Source organism: Theropithecus gelada, chromosome 8, assembly GCF_003255815.1.
Source record: "Theropithecus gelada isolate Dixy chromosome 8, Tgel_1.0, whole genome shotgun sequence".
Taxonomy (NCBI): Eukaryota; Metazoa; Chordata; class Mammalia; order Primates; family Cercopithecidae; genus Theropithecus; species Theropithecus gelada.
Genome location: NC_037676.1, coordinates 36,733,875 through 36,754,402, shown reverse-complemented (window position 1 = coordinate 36,754,402; position 20,528 = coordinate 36,733,875). Strand labels below are relative to the sequence as shown.

The 20,528-nt window shown below is 47.2% G+C and overlaps 1 protein-coding gene across 2 annotated transcripts in view; it reads left to right on the top strand.

The window, feature by feature from the left end:
* Window positions 1-18,277, top strand: part of RAB11FIP1 (RAB11 family interacting protein 1) — a 39,096-nt gene extending 20,819 nt beyond the window's left edge. The window contains exons 2-6 of one of the 2 annotated variants that reach the window (XM_025393984.1): window positions 1,920-2,362; window positions 4,699-5,506; window positions 6,846-8,744; window positions 9,494-9,602; window positions 17,873-18,277. In XM_025393984.1, the coding sequence (XP_025249769.1) occupies window positions 1,920-2,362; window positions 4,699-5,506; window positions 6,846-8,744; window positions 9,494-9,602; window positions 17,873-18,091 (3,478 nt within the window). In that variant the 3' untranslated portion in view covers window positions 18,092-18,277. The remainder of the gene's footprint in view (window positions 1-1,919; window positions 2,363-4,698; window positions 5,507-6,845; window positions 8,745-9,493; window positions 9,603-17,872) is intronic. The other variant, XM_025393985.1, reaches the window with a different exon arrangement.
* Window positions 18,278-20,528: the final 2,251 nt, after the last annotated feature.

Here is a 20,528-nt window from a genome sequence, read left to right as displayed (position 1 = left end):
CTCGCCACCATGCCCAGCTAATTTTTGTATTTTTAGTAGAGACGGGATTTCACCATGTTGACCAGGCTGGTCTTGAGCTCCTGACCTCAGGTGATCTGCCTGCCTCGGCCTCCTAAAGTGCTGGTATCACAGGTGTAAGTCACCATGCGTAGCCTAATTTCACTCTTTAAAAAAGTTCTTTATTTTTATTTATTTATTTTTGGAAACAGAGTCTCACTTTGTCATCCAGACTAGAGTACAGTGGTGCAATGATAGCTCACTGCAGCCTCGAATTCCTAGGCTTATGTTGAGTAGCTGGGAGTATAGGCGCACACCACCATGCCAGCAAATTTTTAAAATTTTTTATAGAGATGCAGTCTTGCAATATTGCCCAGGCTGGTCTTGAATTCCTGGCCTCAAGTGATCCTCCTGCCTCAGGCTCCCAAAGCTTAGGGATTACAGGTGTGAGCCACCATGCCCAACCCCCTCCCCACCTTTTTAAAATTATTTTTTTAAATTCTGTGTTTTTTTTATATATATATATTTACTCCCTCCAGGGACTATTCCTTACTACAAACTCAATTTTCTCTGAGATTTAATTATACATAATTTGCACGCCACCCTTCTTAGCTGTTTGTGTATGATCTTTGCTTTTTTTTTTAATCCTTTTTGAGATGGAGTCGCACTCTGTTGCCCAGGCTGGAGTGCAGTGGTGCGATCTCGGCTCACTGCAACCTCCACCTCCCAGGTTCAGGTGATTCTCTTGCCTCAGCCTCCCGAGTAGCTGGGACTACAGGCGCCTGCTACCACATCCGGCTAAATTTTTATATTTTTAGTACAGACAGGGTTTTACCATATGGGCCAGGTTGGTCTTGAACTCCCGACCTTGTGATCCACCCGCCTCAGCCTCCCAAAGTGCTGTGATTACAGGTGTGAGCCACCGTGCTGGCCCTGATCATTGCATTTTTACCCTACTGAAGGAAAACATCAGTCAACGGAAGTGATTCCATAGAATATTTTTTTTTCTTTATTTTTAGAATGAGCTCTTGATTGAATCAGGATCTGAGGTGATTATACACTAAGCACAACACTGGATCCTATCTTTGTCTAGTGCATGTCTTAAAAGTGCAAAATAAAAAACGAAAGAAATAAAAGTGCAGGCCGGGCGCGGTGGCTCATGCCTGTAATCTCAGCACTCTGGGAGACCGAGGAGGGTGGATCATGAGGTCAGGAGATCGAGACCATCCTGGCTAACATGGTGAAACCCCGTCTCTACTAAAAAAATACAAAAAAACCCAAAAAAACCAAAAACATCAGCCGGGCGTGGTGGCGGGCACCTGTAGTCCCAACTACTGGGGAGGCTGAGGCAGGAGAATGGCATGAACCGGGGAGGCGGAGCTTGCAGTGAGCCGAGATAGCACCACTGCACTCCAGCCTGGACCACAGAGCGCGACTCCGTTTCAAAAAAAAAAGTGCAAATTCTGCTGTCAGCCAGGCGCAGTGGCTCACGCCTGTAATCCCAACCTTTTGGGAGGCTGAGGCAGGCAGATCACCTGAGGTCAGGAGTTCGAGTGCAGCCTAGCTAACATGGTGAAACCCTGTCTCTACTAAAAATACAAAAATTAGCCGGACGTGGTGACGAGCTCCTGTAATCTCAGCTACTCAGGAGGCTGAGGCAGGAGAATCACTTGAACCGGGGAGGCAGAGGCTGCAGTGAGCCGAGATCACTCTATTGCACTCCAGCCTGGGTGACAGAGCCAGACTCTGTGTCAAAAAAAAAAAAATTCTGCTCTCATTCTGCTTTCCCAAAGAGAAAGTGTGAGAATGCATGCATTGAAGAGGCTGCTGGTAGCAAAGAGGAGAGGCCAGTTCATGGGAATTGTGAACATTGTTGCAGTTGCTTCCATTCAAAAGTAACTCCTCGGCCTTTCTCCTTTCAGGTGGTATAAGCTGAAATCCAAACCAGGAAAGAAGGACAAGGAGCGAGGAGAAATTGAGGTTGACATTCAGTTTATGAGAAACAACATGACTGCCAGCATGTTTGACCTTTCTATGAAAGACAAGTCTCGGAATCCATTTGGAAAACTGAAGGACAAGATCAAGGGGAAGAATAAGGACAGCGGGTCAGACACCGCCTCAGCCATCATCCCTAGCACGACACCTTCGGTCGACAGTGATGATGAGTCTGTGGGCAAAGACAAGAAAAAGAAATCGAAGATCAAGACCTTATTTTCCAAGTCGAATTTGCAGAAGACGCCTCTTTCCCAGTCCATGTCTGTCCTGCCGACTTCAAAGCCAGAAAAAGTGCTGCTTCGTCCCGGAGACTTTCAGTCCCAGTGGGATGAAGACGACAATGAGGACGAGTCCTCCTCAGCCTCGGATGGTGAGTTTCTGCCTCTTCCTGCTTCCACTTCCTGACATCTCTTCTTCCACTTACCATGCTTCATTCTGAGAGAGAAGAAACAGACAAATTTTAAGAGAAAGAGTTTAATTCAATTCCTCAGTTACAAAATCATGGTGATGGTGGTAATGATAGTGGTGGTTAAGATGCCGTCTCTCAAACCAGGCATGGTGGCTCATGCCTGTAATCCCAGCACTTTGGGAGGCCGAGGCAGGCAGATCGCTTGAGCCCAGGAGTTTGAGACTAGCCTGGGCAACATGGTGAAACCCTGTCTCTACAAAAAGTACAAAAATTAGCCAGATGTGATGTCACACACCTGTAGTCCCAGCTACTCAGGAGGCTAGGCTGGGAGGATTACTTGAGCTCAGGAAGTAGAGGCTGCAGTAAGCTGTGATCGTGCCACTGCACTCCAGCCTGGGTAACAGAGTGAGACTGTCTCAAAAAAAAAAAAAAAAAAAAAAGCCCTATCTGTTTCTTTTTTAAAAATATTTTTTGTTGGCTCATGCCTGTAATCCCAGCACTTTGGGAGGCCGAGGCGGGTGGATCACGAGGTCAGGAGATTGAGACCATCCTGGCTAACATGGTGAAGCCCCGTCTCTACCAAAAATACAAAAAAAAAATTAGCCAGGCGTGGTGGTGGGCGCCTGTAGCCCCAACAACTCAGGAGGCTGAGTCAGGAGAATGGCGTGAACCCAGGAGGTGGACCTTGCAGTGAGCCGAGATTGTGTCACTGCACTCCAGCCTGGGCGACAGAGTGAGACTCTGTCTCAAAAAAAAGAAAAAATATTTTTTGTTTGTTTGTTTTAGAGACAGGGTCTTGCTCTATTGCCAGGCTGGAGTGCAGTGGCACGATCATAGCTTACCGCAGCCTCCAACTCCTGGGCTCAAGCAATCCTCCCACCTTGGCCTTCTGAGGAGCTGGGACTACAGGTGTGCACCATCACACCTGGCTAATTAAAAAAAATTTTTTTTTAGAGATGAGGTCTCACTATGTTGCCCAGGCTGGTCTGAAACTCCTGGCTTCAAGTAATCCTCCTGCCTCATCCTCTCAAATGGCTGGTATGACCCGTGTGAACCACTGCCCATAGCTGAGATGCCCTCTCTATTTCTAAGCCCTCTGGTTTCTTTCTTTCTTTCTTTGAGATGGTGTCTTGCTCTGTCACCCAGGCTGGAGTGCAGTGGCACGATCTTGGCTCTCTGAAACTTCTGTCTTCTGAGGTTTAAGCGATTCTCCTGCCTCAGCCTCCCGAGTACCTTGGATTATAGGTGCCCACCTCCACACCCGGCGAATTTTTGTGTTTTTAGTCGGGGTTTCATCATGTTGGCCAGGCTGGTTTTGAACTCCTGACTTCAAGTGATCTGCCTGCCTCGGCCTCCCAAAGTGCTGGGATTATACCCTCTGGTTTCTTTTTTTTTTTTTTTTTTGAGACGGAGTCTCGCGCTGTTGCCCAGGCTGGAGTGCAGTGGCGCGATCTCGGCTCACTGCAAGCTCCGCCTCCCGGGTTCCCGCCATTCTCCTGCCTCAGCCTCCTGAGTAGCTGGGACTACAGGCGCCCACCACCGCGCCCGGCTAATTTTTTGTATTTTTAGTAGAGACGGGGTTTCACTGTGGTTTCGATCTCCTGACCTTGTGATCCGCCCGCCTCGGCCTCCCAAAGTGCTGGGATTACAGGCGTGAGCCACCGCGCCCGGCCCTATACCCTCTGGTTTCTAAGAATGCATAAATTCCTTTTCCAGAGTTTCTGGCTCTATAAATGATGTCCGTTAGTACAAGCTTTTAGAGCTAATAGAACGAGTGTCTTCAAAGTTGTTTTTTTTTTTTTTTTAAGGGTAAAACCATGAAACCTTATAGTAATTCTGATATTTCATTAATTCATCAGGTAGTTATTGAGTTCCTGTGATGTGCTTAACCCTTGTGGGATATAGCCTTATCAGAAGCCAAGGAATCTGGTTCCTTTAGCTCTGAGTTAATTATGTATTTTGAACTTCGATTTCAATGTCTAAATCCCTCCCACTGGCTGGATTCTGCTACTCTACCTTCTACTGCTGCCCTTTTCATTGGTTTAATCCAGGGTTTCTCAGCCTCAGCACTGTGGACAGTTTGGACCAGATAGGCCTTTGTCGGGGGGGGACTGTGCTATACATTGTAAGATGTTCAGTATCATCCTTGTCCTCTACCTGCTGGATACGAATAGCAGCACACCCCCTCCAAGCTGTGACAACCAGAAATGTATCCAGACATTGACAGATGCCCCCACGCTGCAAACCACCCGTTTAACATCTTATCCCCTTTCTGTTCTTTGTTTTTCTTCCCAAAGTCATGTCTCACAAGAGAACAGCGAGTACAGATCTTAAGCAACTGAACCAGGTCAACTTCACCCTTCCCAAGAAGGAAGGACTTTCCTTTCTTGGCGGCCTTCGGTCTAAGAACGATGTCCTTTCCCGCTCTAATGTCTGCATCAATGGGAACCATGTTTACCTGGAGCAGCCAGAAGGCAAGGGTGAAACCAAGGACAGTAGCCCATCCTCCTCCCCATCCCCCAGGGGCTTCAGAAAGAAGCATTTGTTCTCTTCTACGGAGAACCTGGCGGCTGGGTCTTGGAAGGAGCCTGCTGAAGGAGGTGGGCTGTCTTCTGACAGGCGGTTCTCCGAATCTTCCACCAAGGACTCCTTGAAGTCTATGACCCTGCCGTCCTACCGACCTGCCCCACTGGTCAGTGGGGACCTCAGGGAAAACATGGCCCCCGCAAACTCGGAGGCCGCAAAAGAAGCCAAGGAGAGCAAGAAACCAGAGAGCAGGAGGTCCTCTTTGCTGTCTCTGATGACGGGGAAGAAGGACGCGGCTAAGAGCAGTGAAGGTGAAAACCCTCTCACGGTCCTGGGGAGGGAGAAGGAAGGCATGCTGATGGGGGTTAAGCCCGGGGAGGACGCGTCGGGGCCTGCTGAAGACCTTGTGAGAAGATCCGAAAAAGATACCGCAGCTGTGGTCTCCAGACAGGGCAGCTCCCTGAACCCCTTTGAAGATGTGCAGATCACAGAACCAGAAGCTGAGCCGGAGTCCAAGTCTGAACCGAAACCTCCAATTTCCTCTCAGAGGGCTCCCCAGACCAGAGCTGTCAAGCCCCGGTGAGTTTTGGCTCTTCTCATGCAGGGCATGTCTACCTCGCCATTGGTGGTTTTCAGGCTGACGTTAGACCCGCTCTTGCCGGTTCCATGATGTCACAGTACCCGTACATGCCAAAGGTTTGCTGGCCTAAATTCTTTTTTTAACGAGTCCCTACTGCCAGCCTGGCCTGCCCTGTACAAATTGCAGTGATGTTTCCTAGCCCAGAGCTACCGCCCTGCAGGCATGGTCTGTCCTTTCTGTCAGCTTATCAGATCTCAGTGGAATGCAATGGTTTGTAGCAAGATTCTGGGTGTTGCAAGTTGGGAATACTGGGTTTGGGTTGTAGTATATGCCGTACCTGTGTTTACGAAGTTCTTATCTCATATTTCCCCTTGAGCCAGATGTTATCCTGCCTCATTGCATTTTGGCATTGGTTTCCGGTAGGAGAGACCCTTGGTCTCTCGAGTGACAGTGACAGTGACGAGTGACAGTGACGGTCCTCTCTTGAGTGACAGTGACAGTTCTCTGTGTCCACTTTGCCCCTTGTTGTGAGAGCCAGCGTGAGACTTGGGGACTGGCCTTGGGGACTTGTGCTTTTCTGTGTGACTCACATTGACACTGACAATATTTCTGTGGTCTGGGGAGTGAGAGATTTGTTTTTTGAGAGATTCTGCTTACTTTGACATGCACACATACACACTGTTCCTCTTGAACTTATCTGTGCCTATTGCTTTGTGTTAACATCTTTAACCACTTTGAAACTTTTAGGTGCATTTTGTCCTGTAATAATCAAATGCTCGGGCCTTGTGTTAATCACCACAAGAAACCAGATCTTTACTGGGATCTTTTCACTCTATTGCAACAGACTTTTGTGTGACAGATCTGCTTGGTTGTAAAAGTGTCTGTTAAGTGTTAGTGTTCCTTTTTTTTTTTTTTTTGAGACGGTCTTCCACTGTCACCCAGGCTGGAGTGCAGTGGCGCGATCTCGGCTTACCGCAACCTCCCAGGTGCAAGCAATTCTCCTGCCTCAGTCTCCTGAGAGTAGCTGGGACTACAGGTGCACACCACCACACCCGACTAATTTTTGTATTTTTCAGTAGAGATGAGGTTTCACCATGTTGGCTGGGCTGGTCTCGAACTCCTGACTTCAGGTGATCCGCCCGCCTCGGCCTCCCACAGTGCTGGGATTACAGGTGTGAGCCACTGCGCCTGGCTAGTGTTCCTTTTTTAACTTCTTAAGGTACTGCCCCACGTGTAAAGACGTTCTCCCCTGGTGAATGACTTGATTTTTGTGTATTTTCTTTGTCTCTCATGATGCATCTGCACTGACCTGCAGATTTTATTTTGTCCTTTTTGCAGACTGGAAGTGTCTCCGGAGGCGCAACCCACAGCCAGGCTTCCTTCCCCCGCTGACTCCCCTTCCTCTCTTCCTCTCCCTTCTAGTTCTGGCCAGGCACCTGTCCCCTCTGAATTGGGACATGGTACAGACACACAGTCTTCTGAGAGTCTTTCTGTCTTCTCCTCTCTCTCATCTCCCATAGCAGCTCCCATTTCCACATCCACTCCAATTGAAAGCTGTCCTCTCATAGATAGGGGCCAGGCCAAGTCTGAAGAACCACCCTTGCTCCCTAAGGCAGAGTTGCAAACGGAGAGTTTAACACCAGTTCCAAATTCTGGTTCTTCTGCCCCGGGATCACTTTTCAAACAGCCATCCATTCCAGCGAATAAAGGGACAGAAAATTCTCTGATGGGCAGGACCCGTGAGACAGGCACAGAGAAGAACACCAGTAGCCTTGAGTTGGAGGAGTCTCTCCCGGAGCAGCCTGAAACGGGGCGACAAGAGGAAGAACTTCCGAGATTCCCCCACAAAAAACAAGACTATAGCCCATCATCTGGAGAGGCCCAGGAAGTACCGTCTGCCCTTTCACTCGGCAGTGATGGAGCTGCGAGCCCTGTTGGGGAGCTTGTGGCAGGAGGAGACAAAGACTTGGAGAGTCAGGCTGGGTCTCTTGTGGGGAGCAAAGCTAGGGATGCAGTTGAAGAAGCAGCACCCCCTCTTCCCATGGGAGAATCGGTCCCTTGCATTGATTCCACGATGCAGAAGCTGGAAGAGATGGGTCTGAACCTCCGTGAGGGCCAGAAGAAAACCAAGAAGCGCGTGTCATTTTCTGAGCAGCTCTTCACAGAAGAGGTGGTAGAGAGGGCCGTCCCGCTGGTGGAAGGACACAGCAGTTGTCCCCAGGAGCTGACCCCTGCATGGGCTGTTGCTGGAAACGCCTCTGATGGAGAGCCTCCTGGGTCTCCCCACACAGAGGACTCAGAGAGGGAATCGGTGACCACACCTGGGCCAGCGACGTGCGGTGCGCCAGCCTCCCTGGCGGGTCACCTCCTCCTCCCCTCCCAGGAGGAGAGTTTCTCCGAAGGCCCCACGAGTGAAGCAAGCTCAGCGAAAGACACTCCACTCTTTAGGATGGAGGGAGAGCATGCCCTTGTGACTCAGTATCAGAGCAAAGCCAGTGACCATGAAGGTTTATTGTCTGACCCCTTGAGTGACCTTCAGTTGGCCTCGGATTTTAAATCTCCAGCCACAGCCGATCTGAACTTAAGCCTTCCTTCCATTCCTGAAGTCGCATCAGATGATGAAAGAATAGATCAGGTTGAAGATGACAGAGATCAGGTTGAAGATGATGGAGAGACAGCAAAGTCGTCAACTCTGGACATAGGAGCTTCGTCCTTGAGCTTGGTAGTCCCCTGTCCTGAGAGGGGAAAGGGGCCCAGTGGCAAGGCAGATAGGTTGGCACTGGGGGAGGGCCTGCGTGATTTCAGCCTGCAAGCACCCAAAGCATCTGTGACAGCTCCTTCAGAGCAGACCACAGAGTTCGGAATTTACAAACCACATCTTGGCAAGAGCTCAAGTTCTGATGAACAGCTGCCAGGCCCCAGTGGTGGTGAGGAAGAAAAACCGATGGGAAATGGGAGTCCAAGCCCGCCTCCTGGCACGTCCCTGGACAATCCTGTACCCAGCCCCTCCCCTTCTGAGCTCTTTCCTGCCACACAGTCTTTCCCCAGCTCTGCACATTCTGACACTCACCACACCAGCACAGCAGAATCTCAAAAAAAAGCCACAGCAGAGGGCTCCGCTGGTAGAGTTGAAAATTTTGGCAAGAGGAAGCCACTCCTCCAGGCCTGGGTCTCACCCTCGGAGACACATCCAGTCTCAGCTCAGCCAGGCGCTGGAACTGGGTCAGCTAAGCACAGGTGAGAGATGGGGGAGATTGTCTATGTAAATGTCAGCAATGTCCCCCTTTGCTTCCTACCTGCAGAGGTTACGGCTTTCTAACCACACAGACGTCTGACAGGACGACCCGCCTGTCACTGTCCTGCTGGTAGGACTGCCCCTTGTGGTGGTAATACCTCAAGACGCTGCTGCGTTTATAGCAAGAACATAATAGCAGTCTGTAAATATAGCTTAGGAATTATTCTGCACAGTCAGATTTGGAGCACTCACATTGCAGAAACGCAATGCCACCAGTATCTTAACAGTCTCAGAACTAACTGGCATTGAGCGGTGGTAGCATCTAGCAGTGTCAAAAACTTCTTCAAGCACTGCCCAACGTGAAGCTTGTATGTTTGTTTTGAACTCTCTTTACTATGGAGAGACAGAAGCCTCTGCAAAGTTTTACAGTGAACGCCTAGGCTCTAGTTGACTTCAGAAAATAAGAGACTGCCTTTAATGTTCTGATGTTTGTAAGAAGACCAAGGGTCCCGTGAAGATACCAGGACATCTGGGCAAGGACGTGCTTTGCTGGCTTGCATGTGGTGGCCCAGTCCTGACTACTTTTGTTTCCACAGGCACTGAGACATTGGAGTGTGTTGGCCCGGAGATGAGGGCAGCATGTGACCCACCTGCCCCTTGTCTGGCTTACTGGCTGCCATTTTTGTGGTGGGCAGTTGCTCAGTTTTGCCATGTCAGGAGGGTCTAAAGATCCTTTTCCCCTTCTCTTTAGACTTCATCCTGTGAAGCCAATGAATGCAACGACCACCAAGGTTGCTAACTCCAGCTTGGGAACTGCCACCATCATCAGTGAGAACTTGAACAACGAGGCCATGATGAAGGTATGTCTTCTGGGAAGCTGGTGCATTCGTTAGGGATTGACAGAGCACCTGTTTCCATAGTCACCATCGTATACCTCACCCTGGGCAGCTGGTGGTGCCAGGAACCACTTAGTCATACATCTGGAGTCTTTAAGTAAACTTTGGAAGCCCCCAGACATTCCACTGGATAATTACTTTATTCCCTTATACTTGTTTACTTGTTTAGTTATTGTTAAATTTTTTTTTTTGTCTCAAGCAACATGATTGACGCTGGTCCTTCTTTTTTAAAAAAATTATTGGCCGGGCGCGGTGGCTCAAGCCTGTAATCCCAGCACTTTGGGAGGCCGAGACGGGCGGATCACGAGGTCAGGAGATCGAGACCATCCTGGCTAACACGGTGAAACCCCGTCTCTACTAAAAAATACAAAAAATTAGCCGGGCGGGGTGGCGGGCGCCTGTAGTCCCAGCTACTCAGGAGGCTGAGGCAGGAGAATGGCGTAAACCCGGGAGGCAGAGCTTGCAGTGAGCTGAGATCCGGCCACTGCACTCCAGCCTGGGCAACAGAGCTAGACTCAGTCTCAAAAAATTTAAAAAAAAAAAAAAAAAATTATTTAAACATTTTCCTTCTTAATAGAGATGGGGTCTTGCTATGTTGCCTAGGCTGGTCTTGAAATCCTGGGCTCAAGTGATCCTCCCACCTTGGCCTCCCAAAGTGCTGGGGTTACAGGCGTGAGCCACCACACCCAGCCTGGCGCTTCTTTTTAATGAGAAGAAAATGTCACCCACAATCTGGCCCATTCAGGTCAGGTATTTTCTTTTTCCCTCTTGTTTCCTTTCCTTTGGCAAGAATGTAAAATTCTGATAATTGCAATCATTGCATAGATATACTTTTCTGGTAACTTTATTTGGAATAATTTCAAATGTTAAAAAAAAGTTGCAAGAACAGTACAAAGAGCTCCTATAAACCCTTCCTCCCAGTTTGTTAGTGGTTAACATTTGACCACATTTGCCGATCAGTCTCATCCTCTCTGCTTCCTCTGCCTGACCTTCTCTCTTTCTGAATATACACATGCAGGTGTATGCATAATTTTTTTTTTAATCATTTGGAAGTAAGTTGTGTACCTCATGTTCCTTTTAACCCTAAATACTTAACTGTGTAATTCCTAACAATAAGGACATTTATCAAAATCAGGGAACTTTTTTTTTTTTTTTTTTTTTTGAGATGGAATCTCATTCTGTCACCCAAGCTGGAGTGCAGTGGTGTAATCTTGGCTCACTGCAACCTCCCCATCCTGGGTTTGAGCAATTCTCCTGCCTCAGCCTCCTGAGTAGCTGGGACTATAGGTATGCGCCACTATGCCCAGCTAATTTTTGTATTTTTAGTAGAGACAGGGTTTTGCTATGTTGGCCACACTGATCTCGAACTCCTGGCCTCAGGTGATCCGCCTGTGTTGGCCCTCCAAAGTGCTGCGATTACAGGGATGAGCCCCTGCGCCCAGCCTACCTCATGCTCCTTTTACCCCTAAATATTTCTAACAGTAAGGAGATTCATCAAAATCAGGAATTTTTTTTTTGATACAGCATCTCACTCTGTTGCCCAAGCTGGAATGGAGTGGCATGATCACGGCTCATCATAGCCTCGACCACCTGGGCCCAATCAAACCTCCTACCTCAGCCTTCCAAGTAGCTGGGACTACAGGCGAGCGCCACCACGCCTGGCTAATTTATGTTGTTTTTTTTTTTTTTTTTTGAGATGGAGTCTCGCTTTGTCGCTCAGGCTGGAATGCAGTGGCCCGTGGTCTCTGCTCACTGCAAGCTCCGCCTCCCGGGTTCATGCCATTCTCCTGCTTCAGCCTCCTAAGTAGCTGGGACTACAGGCGCCTGCTACCACGCCCAGCTAATTTTTTGTTTTTTTTTTTTAGTAGAGATGGGGTTTCACCATGTTAGCCAGGATGGTCTCGATCTCCTGACCTCGTGATCCACCTGCCTCGGCCTCCCAAAGTGCTGGGATTACAAGCGTGAGCCACCGCGCCCGGCCTAATTTATGTATTTTTTGTAGAGATGGGGTTTCACCATGTTGCTCAGGCTGGTCTTGAACTCCTGGGCTCAAGTGATCCACCTGCTTCGGGCTCCCAAAGTGCTGGGATACAGGTGTGAGGCACAATGCCCAGCCTGTTTTCTGTTTTTCAGTATGAATTAACACTATAGTCAATAATTTTCTATATGGAACTTTTTCTCCTCTTTTGGATGATTTCCTTAAGCTAAATTTCCAGGAAGTATCTTGCTCATTTGGAGGGTCTCTTCTCTTTGAAAAGTATGGGCTCATATTAAAAAACAACTCCCCACAAAAGAAAACCAGCCTCCCAGATGAACTCTGCCTGGGAGTGTCTTCATCCTGCCCTTTCTGGTTCTAGAATCAAGGATTTAGAATACTGCCTTGCTGCGAATCCCTGGTCTTCAACTTATTATCTGGACTAGAAGAGAATGATTTACTGAGGGATTGGTGACCTTTAGTGGGCAGGATATGTTGTATTTCAAATAGGTAGAGAGGGACTTCCCAACTAACACTAGGAACTGCAGTCTATAGAAATACACTTTATTTTTATTTTAGTTCAGAGCAGCTAAAATTTCATTCCATCATAGATTTTACAGTCCCAGGGACTCTGGATATTGAATAGTTTTCTTTTTTGTTTTTTTTTTGTTTTTTTTGAGACGGAGTTTTGCTCTCATCACCTAAGATGGAGTGCAATGGGGCCATCTTGGCTCACCGCAACCTCCACCTCCCGGGTTCAAGCAATTCTCCTATCTCAGCCTCCAGAGTAGCTGGGATTATAAGCACCTGCCACCATGCCTAGCTAATTTTTGTATTTTTAGTAGAGATGGGGTTTTGCCATGTTAGCCAGGCTGGTCTCGAACTCCTGACCTCAGGTGATCCACCAGCCTTGGCCTCCAAAAGTGCTGGGATTATAGGGATGAGCCATCATGCCTAGCTTTGTTTTATTTTTTAATGGAGATGGGGTCTTGCTCTGTTGCCTAGGCTGGCGGGTAATGGCTATTCACACGTGCAGTCATAGCTTATCGCAGCCCCGAACTCCTGGGCTCAAGTGATCCTCCTACCTCAGCCTCCCAAGTAGCCAGGACTACAGATGCGCCACCATGCTTGGCTGAAAGTGTTTTTCAAGTGCTGGGTACTTGTTATTCCCTCTGGCTTCATTGCACATCTACCAGTAAGAGCTGGGATAAAGGTTCACAGGAAGCTGGAGGTCCAAGTTTTTGGTAAAAGAAGCCAAGTAATCCTAACTGATGATTGCTGAAAACAAGTTAGCATCTTCTTTCTTGCCCCACTTTTTTTTTTTCCTTCCTTCCTTCCTTTTCTTCCTTCCCTCCCTCCCTCCCTCCCTTCCTTCCTTTCTTTTTTTTTTTGATGGATTTTCGCTCTGGTTGACCAGGCTGGAGTGCAGTGGTGCGATCTCAGCTCACTGCAACCTCCACCCCCCAGGTTCAAGCAATTCTTAAACCTCAGCCTCCCAAGTAGCTGGGATTACAGGCATGCACCACCACACCCAGCTAATTTTTTTGTATTTTTGGTAGAGACGGGGTTCTACCATGTCAGTCAGGCTGGTCTCGAACTCCTGACCTCAGGTGATCCACCCGCCTTGGCCTCCCAAAGTGTTGGGATTACAGGTGTGAGCCACTGTGCCTGGCCCCCACTCTTTCTTTGTAGAACACATTGACAGGGCAGGTGGTAAGCATTGGTCTCAAAATTATCAGCCACAGCCAGAACTGTGTACCTACTACATTTCAGCCCTAGCCTAAAAATGTACAATATGTGAACCAGCTTGCCTGGCTTCTGTGTGGTTGTTGCAGATAGAAGAGGCAGCACTTGTCTTCCTGGAGTTAATGATATTTATCAGGAAATGGGATAAAAGGACAGCAATGAACATTAGAGTCATTCAGCAGCTTCCCATCCATCTTCCTTTTACTGTGGAATGCAGTGTGGCTCCAAAGAGAAACAAACACCTTGTTTCTGGGAAGTTAGCAAGACCTTTGGCTACCATTTTATTTCCTCTTCAAAGCTCATTTAATTCAATGGCTTATCTCCTGGCCCTAAGAGAATAACTTAGCTCAAAACAAAGGCAACTGCTGCTTATTTTGCTCATGATTTGTAAGCCTGACTGCCGCCCTGCTGCCTGCCTGCAACACATCTCTTGGTTCTGGACCATGCCTAGTAAACATTCTGGGTAAATACGGAACATTTCCTGGAGACTCTGCTATTGGCCTGCCGCATGATAGATGTTTTGTGTTAAGGGATAAGACAGTATTTATAAAGATACCTACTCTTTGGAATGTTGCAAAGTAAGAGAGGTTTAAGGGAAAGAAATTGCGTAGCTAAAGTTATGAAAAGCTAGCTGGATCATTACTACAGTGATTTTTTTTTTCTTGGTTGTTGTTTTAGGGTCTCCATCCTTTATAGATGATTTATAACTGGGAGTGTCTTATTTACCCAGGTGGCTTTAACATTTCCGTTTTAAAATAAAGCCAACTAGATCCAAAAATCATCTGTGATATGGAAAAAGTTGGATGCACATTTGAATGTATGTCATTATTACAACTACGTAAAAGGAAAAGTCCAGGGTAAGAATCCTGGTGAGAAATACATGACAATGGGCACCATTCTTTCTTGCATTTGTGGGTATTTTCTCTGTGCTTTTTCTTTAAGGCCATTACTCACTTTTTATGATACTGGATTATTTTATGATTTTTTTTTTTTTTTTGAGGCAGGATCTTGCACTGTTGCCCATACTCAAGTGCAGTGGCACGATCTTGGCTCACTGCAACCTCCGCCTCCCGGGTTCAAGCAATTCTTCTGCCTAAGCCTCCCGAGTAGCTGGTACTACAGGTGCCCGCCACCATGCCTGGATAATTTTTTTTTTTTTGAGACGGAGTCTGGCTCTGTCGCCCAGGCTGGAGTGCTGTGGCCGGATCTCAGCTCACTGCAAGCTCCGCCTCCCGGGTTTACGCCGTTCTCCTGCCTCAGCCTCCGGAGTAGCTGGGACTACAGGAGCCCACCACCTCGCCCGGCTAGTTTTTTGTATTTTTTAGTAGAGACGGGGTTTCACCGTGTTAGCCAGGATGGTCTCGATCTCCCGACCTCATGATCCGCCCGTCTCGGCCTCCCAAAGTGCTGGGATTACAAGCTTGAGCCACCGCGCCCGGCCTGCCTGGATAATTTTTTGTATTTTTAGTAGAGACGAGGTTTCACCATGTTGGCCAGGTTGGTCTCGAACTCCTGACCTCATGATCCACCTGCTTCAGCCTCCCAAAGTGCTAGGATTACAGATGTGAGCCACCATGCCTGGCCCTGTTTTATAATTTTTTAATATTGCAAAACTAGGCTCTTCTAATGATTTTAAAGTCCTTTATATCCTTTTTCCCTTTGAATTACATAATCCAAATTAAATAGCTGTTTGATGGTTCGTATGAAGTACCTTAAGTGTGTACACATTTTCAATTCTAGGCATTTATCTTAAGGAAGTACTTAGAGATATGGCCAAAGATTTATGTTCATACATTTTGATTAAAATGTTATATATAATTGTACAAATTAAAAACAACATAAATATCCAGCAATAGAGGAATAGTTAAAATATAATGGGATTTTAAGCATCCACTAGAAAAGCAAGTTTTGCTAAAATGTTATGATGGAAAAAATGCTTACTAAATAGTACAAAGCTGTAAAACTATTACTTTGTATGAGGCTGACATTATAAAACATATCATCAAGAACCCCAGGAAGGCCAGGCTCAGTGGTTCATGCCTGTAATCCCAGCACTTTGGGTGACTGAGGCGGGAGGATCACTTGAGGTCAGGAGTTCAAGACCAGCCTGGTCAACATGGTAGAACCCTATCTCTACTAAAAATACAAAAATTAGCTGGGTGTGGTGGCAGGTGCCTGTAATCCCAGCTACTCGGGAGGCTGAGGCAGGAGAATCACTTGAACCTGGGAGGCAGAGGTTGCAGTGAGCCGAGATCGTGTCACTGCACTCCAGCCTGGGTGTCACAGTGAGACTGTCTCAAAAAAAGAAAGAAAAAGAATCCCAGGAAAAATAAAGAGACCCAAATGTTAGGTGTTGGAATTAATTATAGGACACCCTACAGGTGTCAGCCTCTGTATCCCTCTCTCTTTCAAATTCCATGCAGAATATCTTATGTATTGCGACTTTAAAAAAACAAATAAATAAGATCCTTATATGACAGAAGTATAATCTAAAATCCCTTGAGGACATACTCTTTGCCATGATTTACAAAGGTGACTCTTTTTTCTTGATATAAAATGTAAGGCTGGGTGTGGAGGCTCATGCCTGTAATCACAGCACTTTGGGAGGCCATGGTGGGAGGATCACTTGAGCTTGGGTTTGAGACCAGGCTAGGCAACATAGCGAGACCCCGTCTCTATGGGGGAAAAAAAGGGCATTATGTACATTCACATTGTTGTACAACCAATCTCTAGGGCTTTTTCCCAGACATGCAACTTTGCAATGAAATATTGTTTTGGAAGTCACATCTACAGTGACTGAGGTCCAGAGAAGGTGCGCTATGAATGCATGCCTTCAAAGTTTTAAAAAACAAAGATTAGGGGAGAAGCAGGTTTTGGAAAAGCAGTCCAGTGTCTCGCCTCTGAATGTGCAGCCTGTATGGGGTTGAACTCACTCTGTCTATGGAAACATTGGTGTTGTGTGTCTAAGTTAGTACCGCCATCATCGTGCTTTTGTTCCTGGCCAGGATGGGAGGGCTGGGATCCCTCCTTTGACTTCTGGCTCGTGTCCAGGCAGTTTGCGTCACTGGACTGAACTGGGGCTTCTATCATGTCACTGAGGAGCGAGTGTTGATTCTTCTTGGAGAAGGTAGTCTCTTGGCCTTCCTGGTAGACAGTGAGACCGTTAGACCCTCAGGGCAATAAAGCTATTCCTGCCTCAGAACTCTGCCAGCAAAATCATCTTGATTCTTTAAACATGTAAATCTCAGGCTACAGATTTCAGGAAAAGTCACTTTTTTTTTCCTTACTGGGGACTTGCACAGCGTGTGACTTTTCATTTAAGCTTTATCTTGCGTGTCCTCCTGGTTCAGGCTGCTTGGGCTGGCAGGGGCCCCAGATCACAAATGCTGATAAAGCACAGTGACTCCACAGGGTGTGTGCTCTCCTCGGGAGCAGAACACTCAGCTCTGGGACAGGCCGCTGTGTACCCAAGGGCGTGCCTAGATGGCCACGGGTGAGGACGGGGCATGATGGCACCTGGCTCTGACTCCGCATATTTCTCAAGTATGAAGTATCGTGAACTGGAGTCCCTGGGTGTCCTCTGCATCCACCTGCTCACCGAGTCCTTCTGAGCACAGCTTTGGCAGGAGCAGACAGTTGGGCTGGACCTTGACCTGCTGCCCTGGAAGGAGAGCCCTTGCCCCCTGCACCCGCTGTCACAGCTATGTCTTCCTGGGCCCCCTCTGGCTTGGGAGTCGTCTCCAGCTCTGCACTGGTGTTTGGTCGTGTGAGCTCCTAGTGTTCCCAGAGGAGTGAGCACTCATTTGGAGAACTGAGTCCTCCCATGATGGCATTGCTTAAAATCCAAACCCAGAGTCAAGTCCAGAGGTCCTCGATCTGTGAGCCAAGTATGGTTTTTACATTTTTGAAAGGTCATACAAGAAATAAAACAAAACAAACAAATAAAAAAAAAAACACACAAGGAAGAATATATTAACAAAGGCCATCTGTGGCCTGCAAAGACTCAAATATGTGCTATCTGGCCCTTTCCAGAAAACTTCATCAGTCAACAACCTGTTTTCACCATAAACTGAAAATGGATTCCCTGGCTGGGCACGGTGGCTCATCCTTGTAATCCCGGCACTTTGGGAGGCTGAAGCGGGCAGATCACCTGGGGTCAGGAGTTCAAGACCAGCCTGGCCAACATGGTGAAACCTTGTGCCTGCTAAAAAAACCCCACAAAATTTAGCCAGGCATGGTGGCACGTGTCTATAGTCCTAGCTACTCAGGAGGCTGAGGTGGGAGAATCACTTGAACCCAGGAAGCGGAGGTTTCAGTGAGCCGAGATCATGCCATTGCACTCTAGGGTGGGTGACAGGGTGAGACTCAGTCTCAAAAAAAAAAGGAAAGAAAATGGATTCCCAAGAAACCCAGATCACTAGTCACTTTTTCCTCCTTTGTACTTCTTTTAGGTTTTAGATTTCTGTGCTGATTTTATAACTCCTTTTTCCCAACTTTCTCATCCTCTCCAAAGAAATACAGCCCCTCGGACCCTGCATTTGCGTACGCACAGCTGACCCACGATGAGCTCATCCAGCTGGTCCTCAAACAGAAGGAAACGATAAGCAAGAAGGAGTTCCAGGTCCGCGAGCTGGAAGACTACATTGACAACCTGCTTGTCAGAGTCATGGAAGAAACCCCCAATATCCTCCGCATCCCGACTCAGGTTGGCAAAAAAGCAGGAAAGATGTAAATCAGCAGGAAAAAAAACACCGAGACGTTTTTGTGACTTCACCTTCACCTGCTCTGGGGGTCAAGGACTCGCCCTGCCTGATAACCAGCCAGCAGGCTCCGAATCACCATCCCCCTCACATGTTATCTGGCAAGAGTGAATTCTACCAATGGAAGCCAGGTTAATGATTACAATGAATCTTTTACTATACATTCCCAGGGCTTTATTTTTAAATGCCACTGTGCCTTTAACTAGGTTGTAAATATTTTATGCCCACCAGAGACGTGGTCATAAGATCTGATCCTGGCCGGGCGCAGTGGCTCAAGCCTGTAATCCCAGCACTTTGGGAGGCCGAGACGGGCGGATCACGAGGTCAGGAGATCGAGACCATCCTGGCTAACACGGTGAAACCCCATCTCTACTAAAAAATACAAAAAAACTAGCCGGGCGTGGTGGCGGGCGCCTGTAGTTCCAGCTACCTGGGAGGCTGAGGCAGGAGAATGGCGTAAACCCGGGAGGCGGAGCTTGCAGTGAGCCGAGATCGCGCCACTGCACTCCAGCCTGGGTGATAGAGCGAGACTCCGTCTCAAAAAAAAAAAAAAAAAAAAAAAAAGATCTGATCCTGAGCCAGAGATTCAGATGGCACAGGAGGTATTCATGTATTTTAACACTGGGGTTTTCTTTCTTTCATACTGAGATTTTTTTCAATATGTATCCTCCAGCTCTTAAGGCTTACCTGAGAAAGCTTTAAATGAAAAAAGGACCATGCCATTGGTGCTGTGTTACATACACATACTTTCTTGGCTTTTGAGTAGCTCAGGTGTGGCTTTTGGCTGCAGATGTTAAATTTTGATACCATGTAAACCTACCCAGCTTCTCAAACTTGGGTCTTGTTTTTTGATGGGAGCAGGGGTGTTTAGAATAAGCCTCTGAGTGTGCCTTTCGGATTTCGAACAAGCGGCCTTTTCTAAACATCAACTTCTACTACTCTCTAGCCTTAAAATATGTTCTGCTTAGATCCAGGGCCCTTTTACTGGAGATTGGAAAAGTAGAATTCAGGAATTGAAAGAATTACTCTTTATTCAATTTGAGGAACTTGGTTAAAGCCCCTCTTCTTATGACAGCCAGGTTCCTGCTGGCTAGACCAGCCTGTTCAGCGCTTTGCTTGGGTGGTCCACGCACTCGCTCATACAGTTCTGGCAGGTGTGGAATGATGTCAATAGGATTGCTTGGCCTTTTCCCCCTGTGCCTTTGCTCGGTGCCCTGGTTTCCTCAGCAACACTCCTTGTGAGGGGCAGAGACAAGGGTCCACCAACTCCCCAAGATGAGGAAGCCCCTTCAGGCCAGGCGCAGTGGCTCATGCCTGTAATCCCAGCGCCTTGCAGGGCCGAGGAGAGTGGATCACTTGAGGTGAGGAGTTCGAGACCAACCTAACCAACATGGCGAAACCCCGTCTCTACTAAAAATACAAAAATTAGCTTGGTGTGGTGGTGCGTGCCTGTAATCCCGGCTACTTGGGAGGCTGAGGCAGAAGAATCACTTGAACTTGGGAGATGGAGGCTGCAGTGAGCCAAGATCATGCCACTGCACTCCAGCCTGGGCAAGAGGTTTTTTAAGACTCTTAAAGAGCCTGGGCAATTTTTTTAAGATTCCGTCTTAAAAAAAAAATAGAAAGAAAAAAGCTCCTTCACTGTGCAGGGGACAGGAGACCATGGACTGGACCACAAAGGGATTGAACTGCATCTGCATGTCTGTCCTTTGAACACTTTCTCTGCCTGCCCAAAAGGAAACCCAAATTATTTCTGGGATACTGGGGAAATTGTAGTGAAGGGCTTAATGTAGTTAATAAAAGTGAAAAGTCAGTAGAAAACAGAAATGCCTCAGCCTTCAAATGGTTGCTTTTTTTTCCATTTTTCCTCATGAATAGACTCACCAGTATTTTACCCCCTTGTTATAAAATTGTGCAGAGCAAGAAGATGATACTTATTTTTGAATTTGTATTTTTAAAACTAGATTTATAGACTTTTTTTTTTTTTAAACTAGGACACTTGCTTCCTTCTTAGCTAAAAGCACCAGTTCAGATTTTTCAGTTAATTTTGTTGTTACTCACTTAAGACTGGAATTAGTATGTTTCCGATATTGCTCATTTTTTCTCCTGGCTATGATAGAATCTCATCTAACCTTGACATCTCTCCTAGGGGAAGAATGTCACAGGCCAATAGCGTGGGCAGGGGTGGAGATGCTAGCAGTTATTAAATCGAGAATCACTTTTATGTATGTCCTTGTTACACTGAGGTTAAAAGGCAAAATCATTGGCAGTGCAATCCCTTTCCAGGATTTTGTTTGCTGTGGCATTGGCTGTATCAGAGCACTTTAATCTGAAGGATGATACTGTAACTTGATTTATCTAATTAGCTTTTAATTATCTACAGCTATTTTATTTCTCTCCTATAGTACT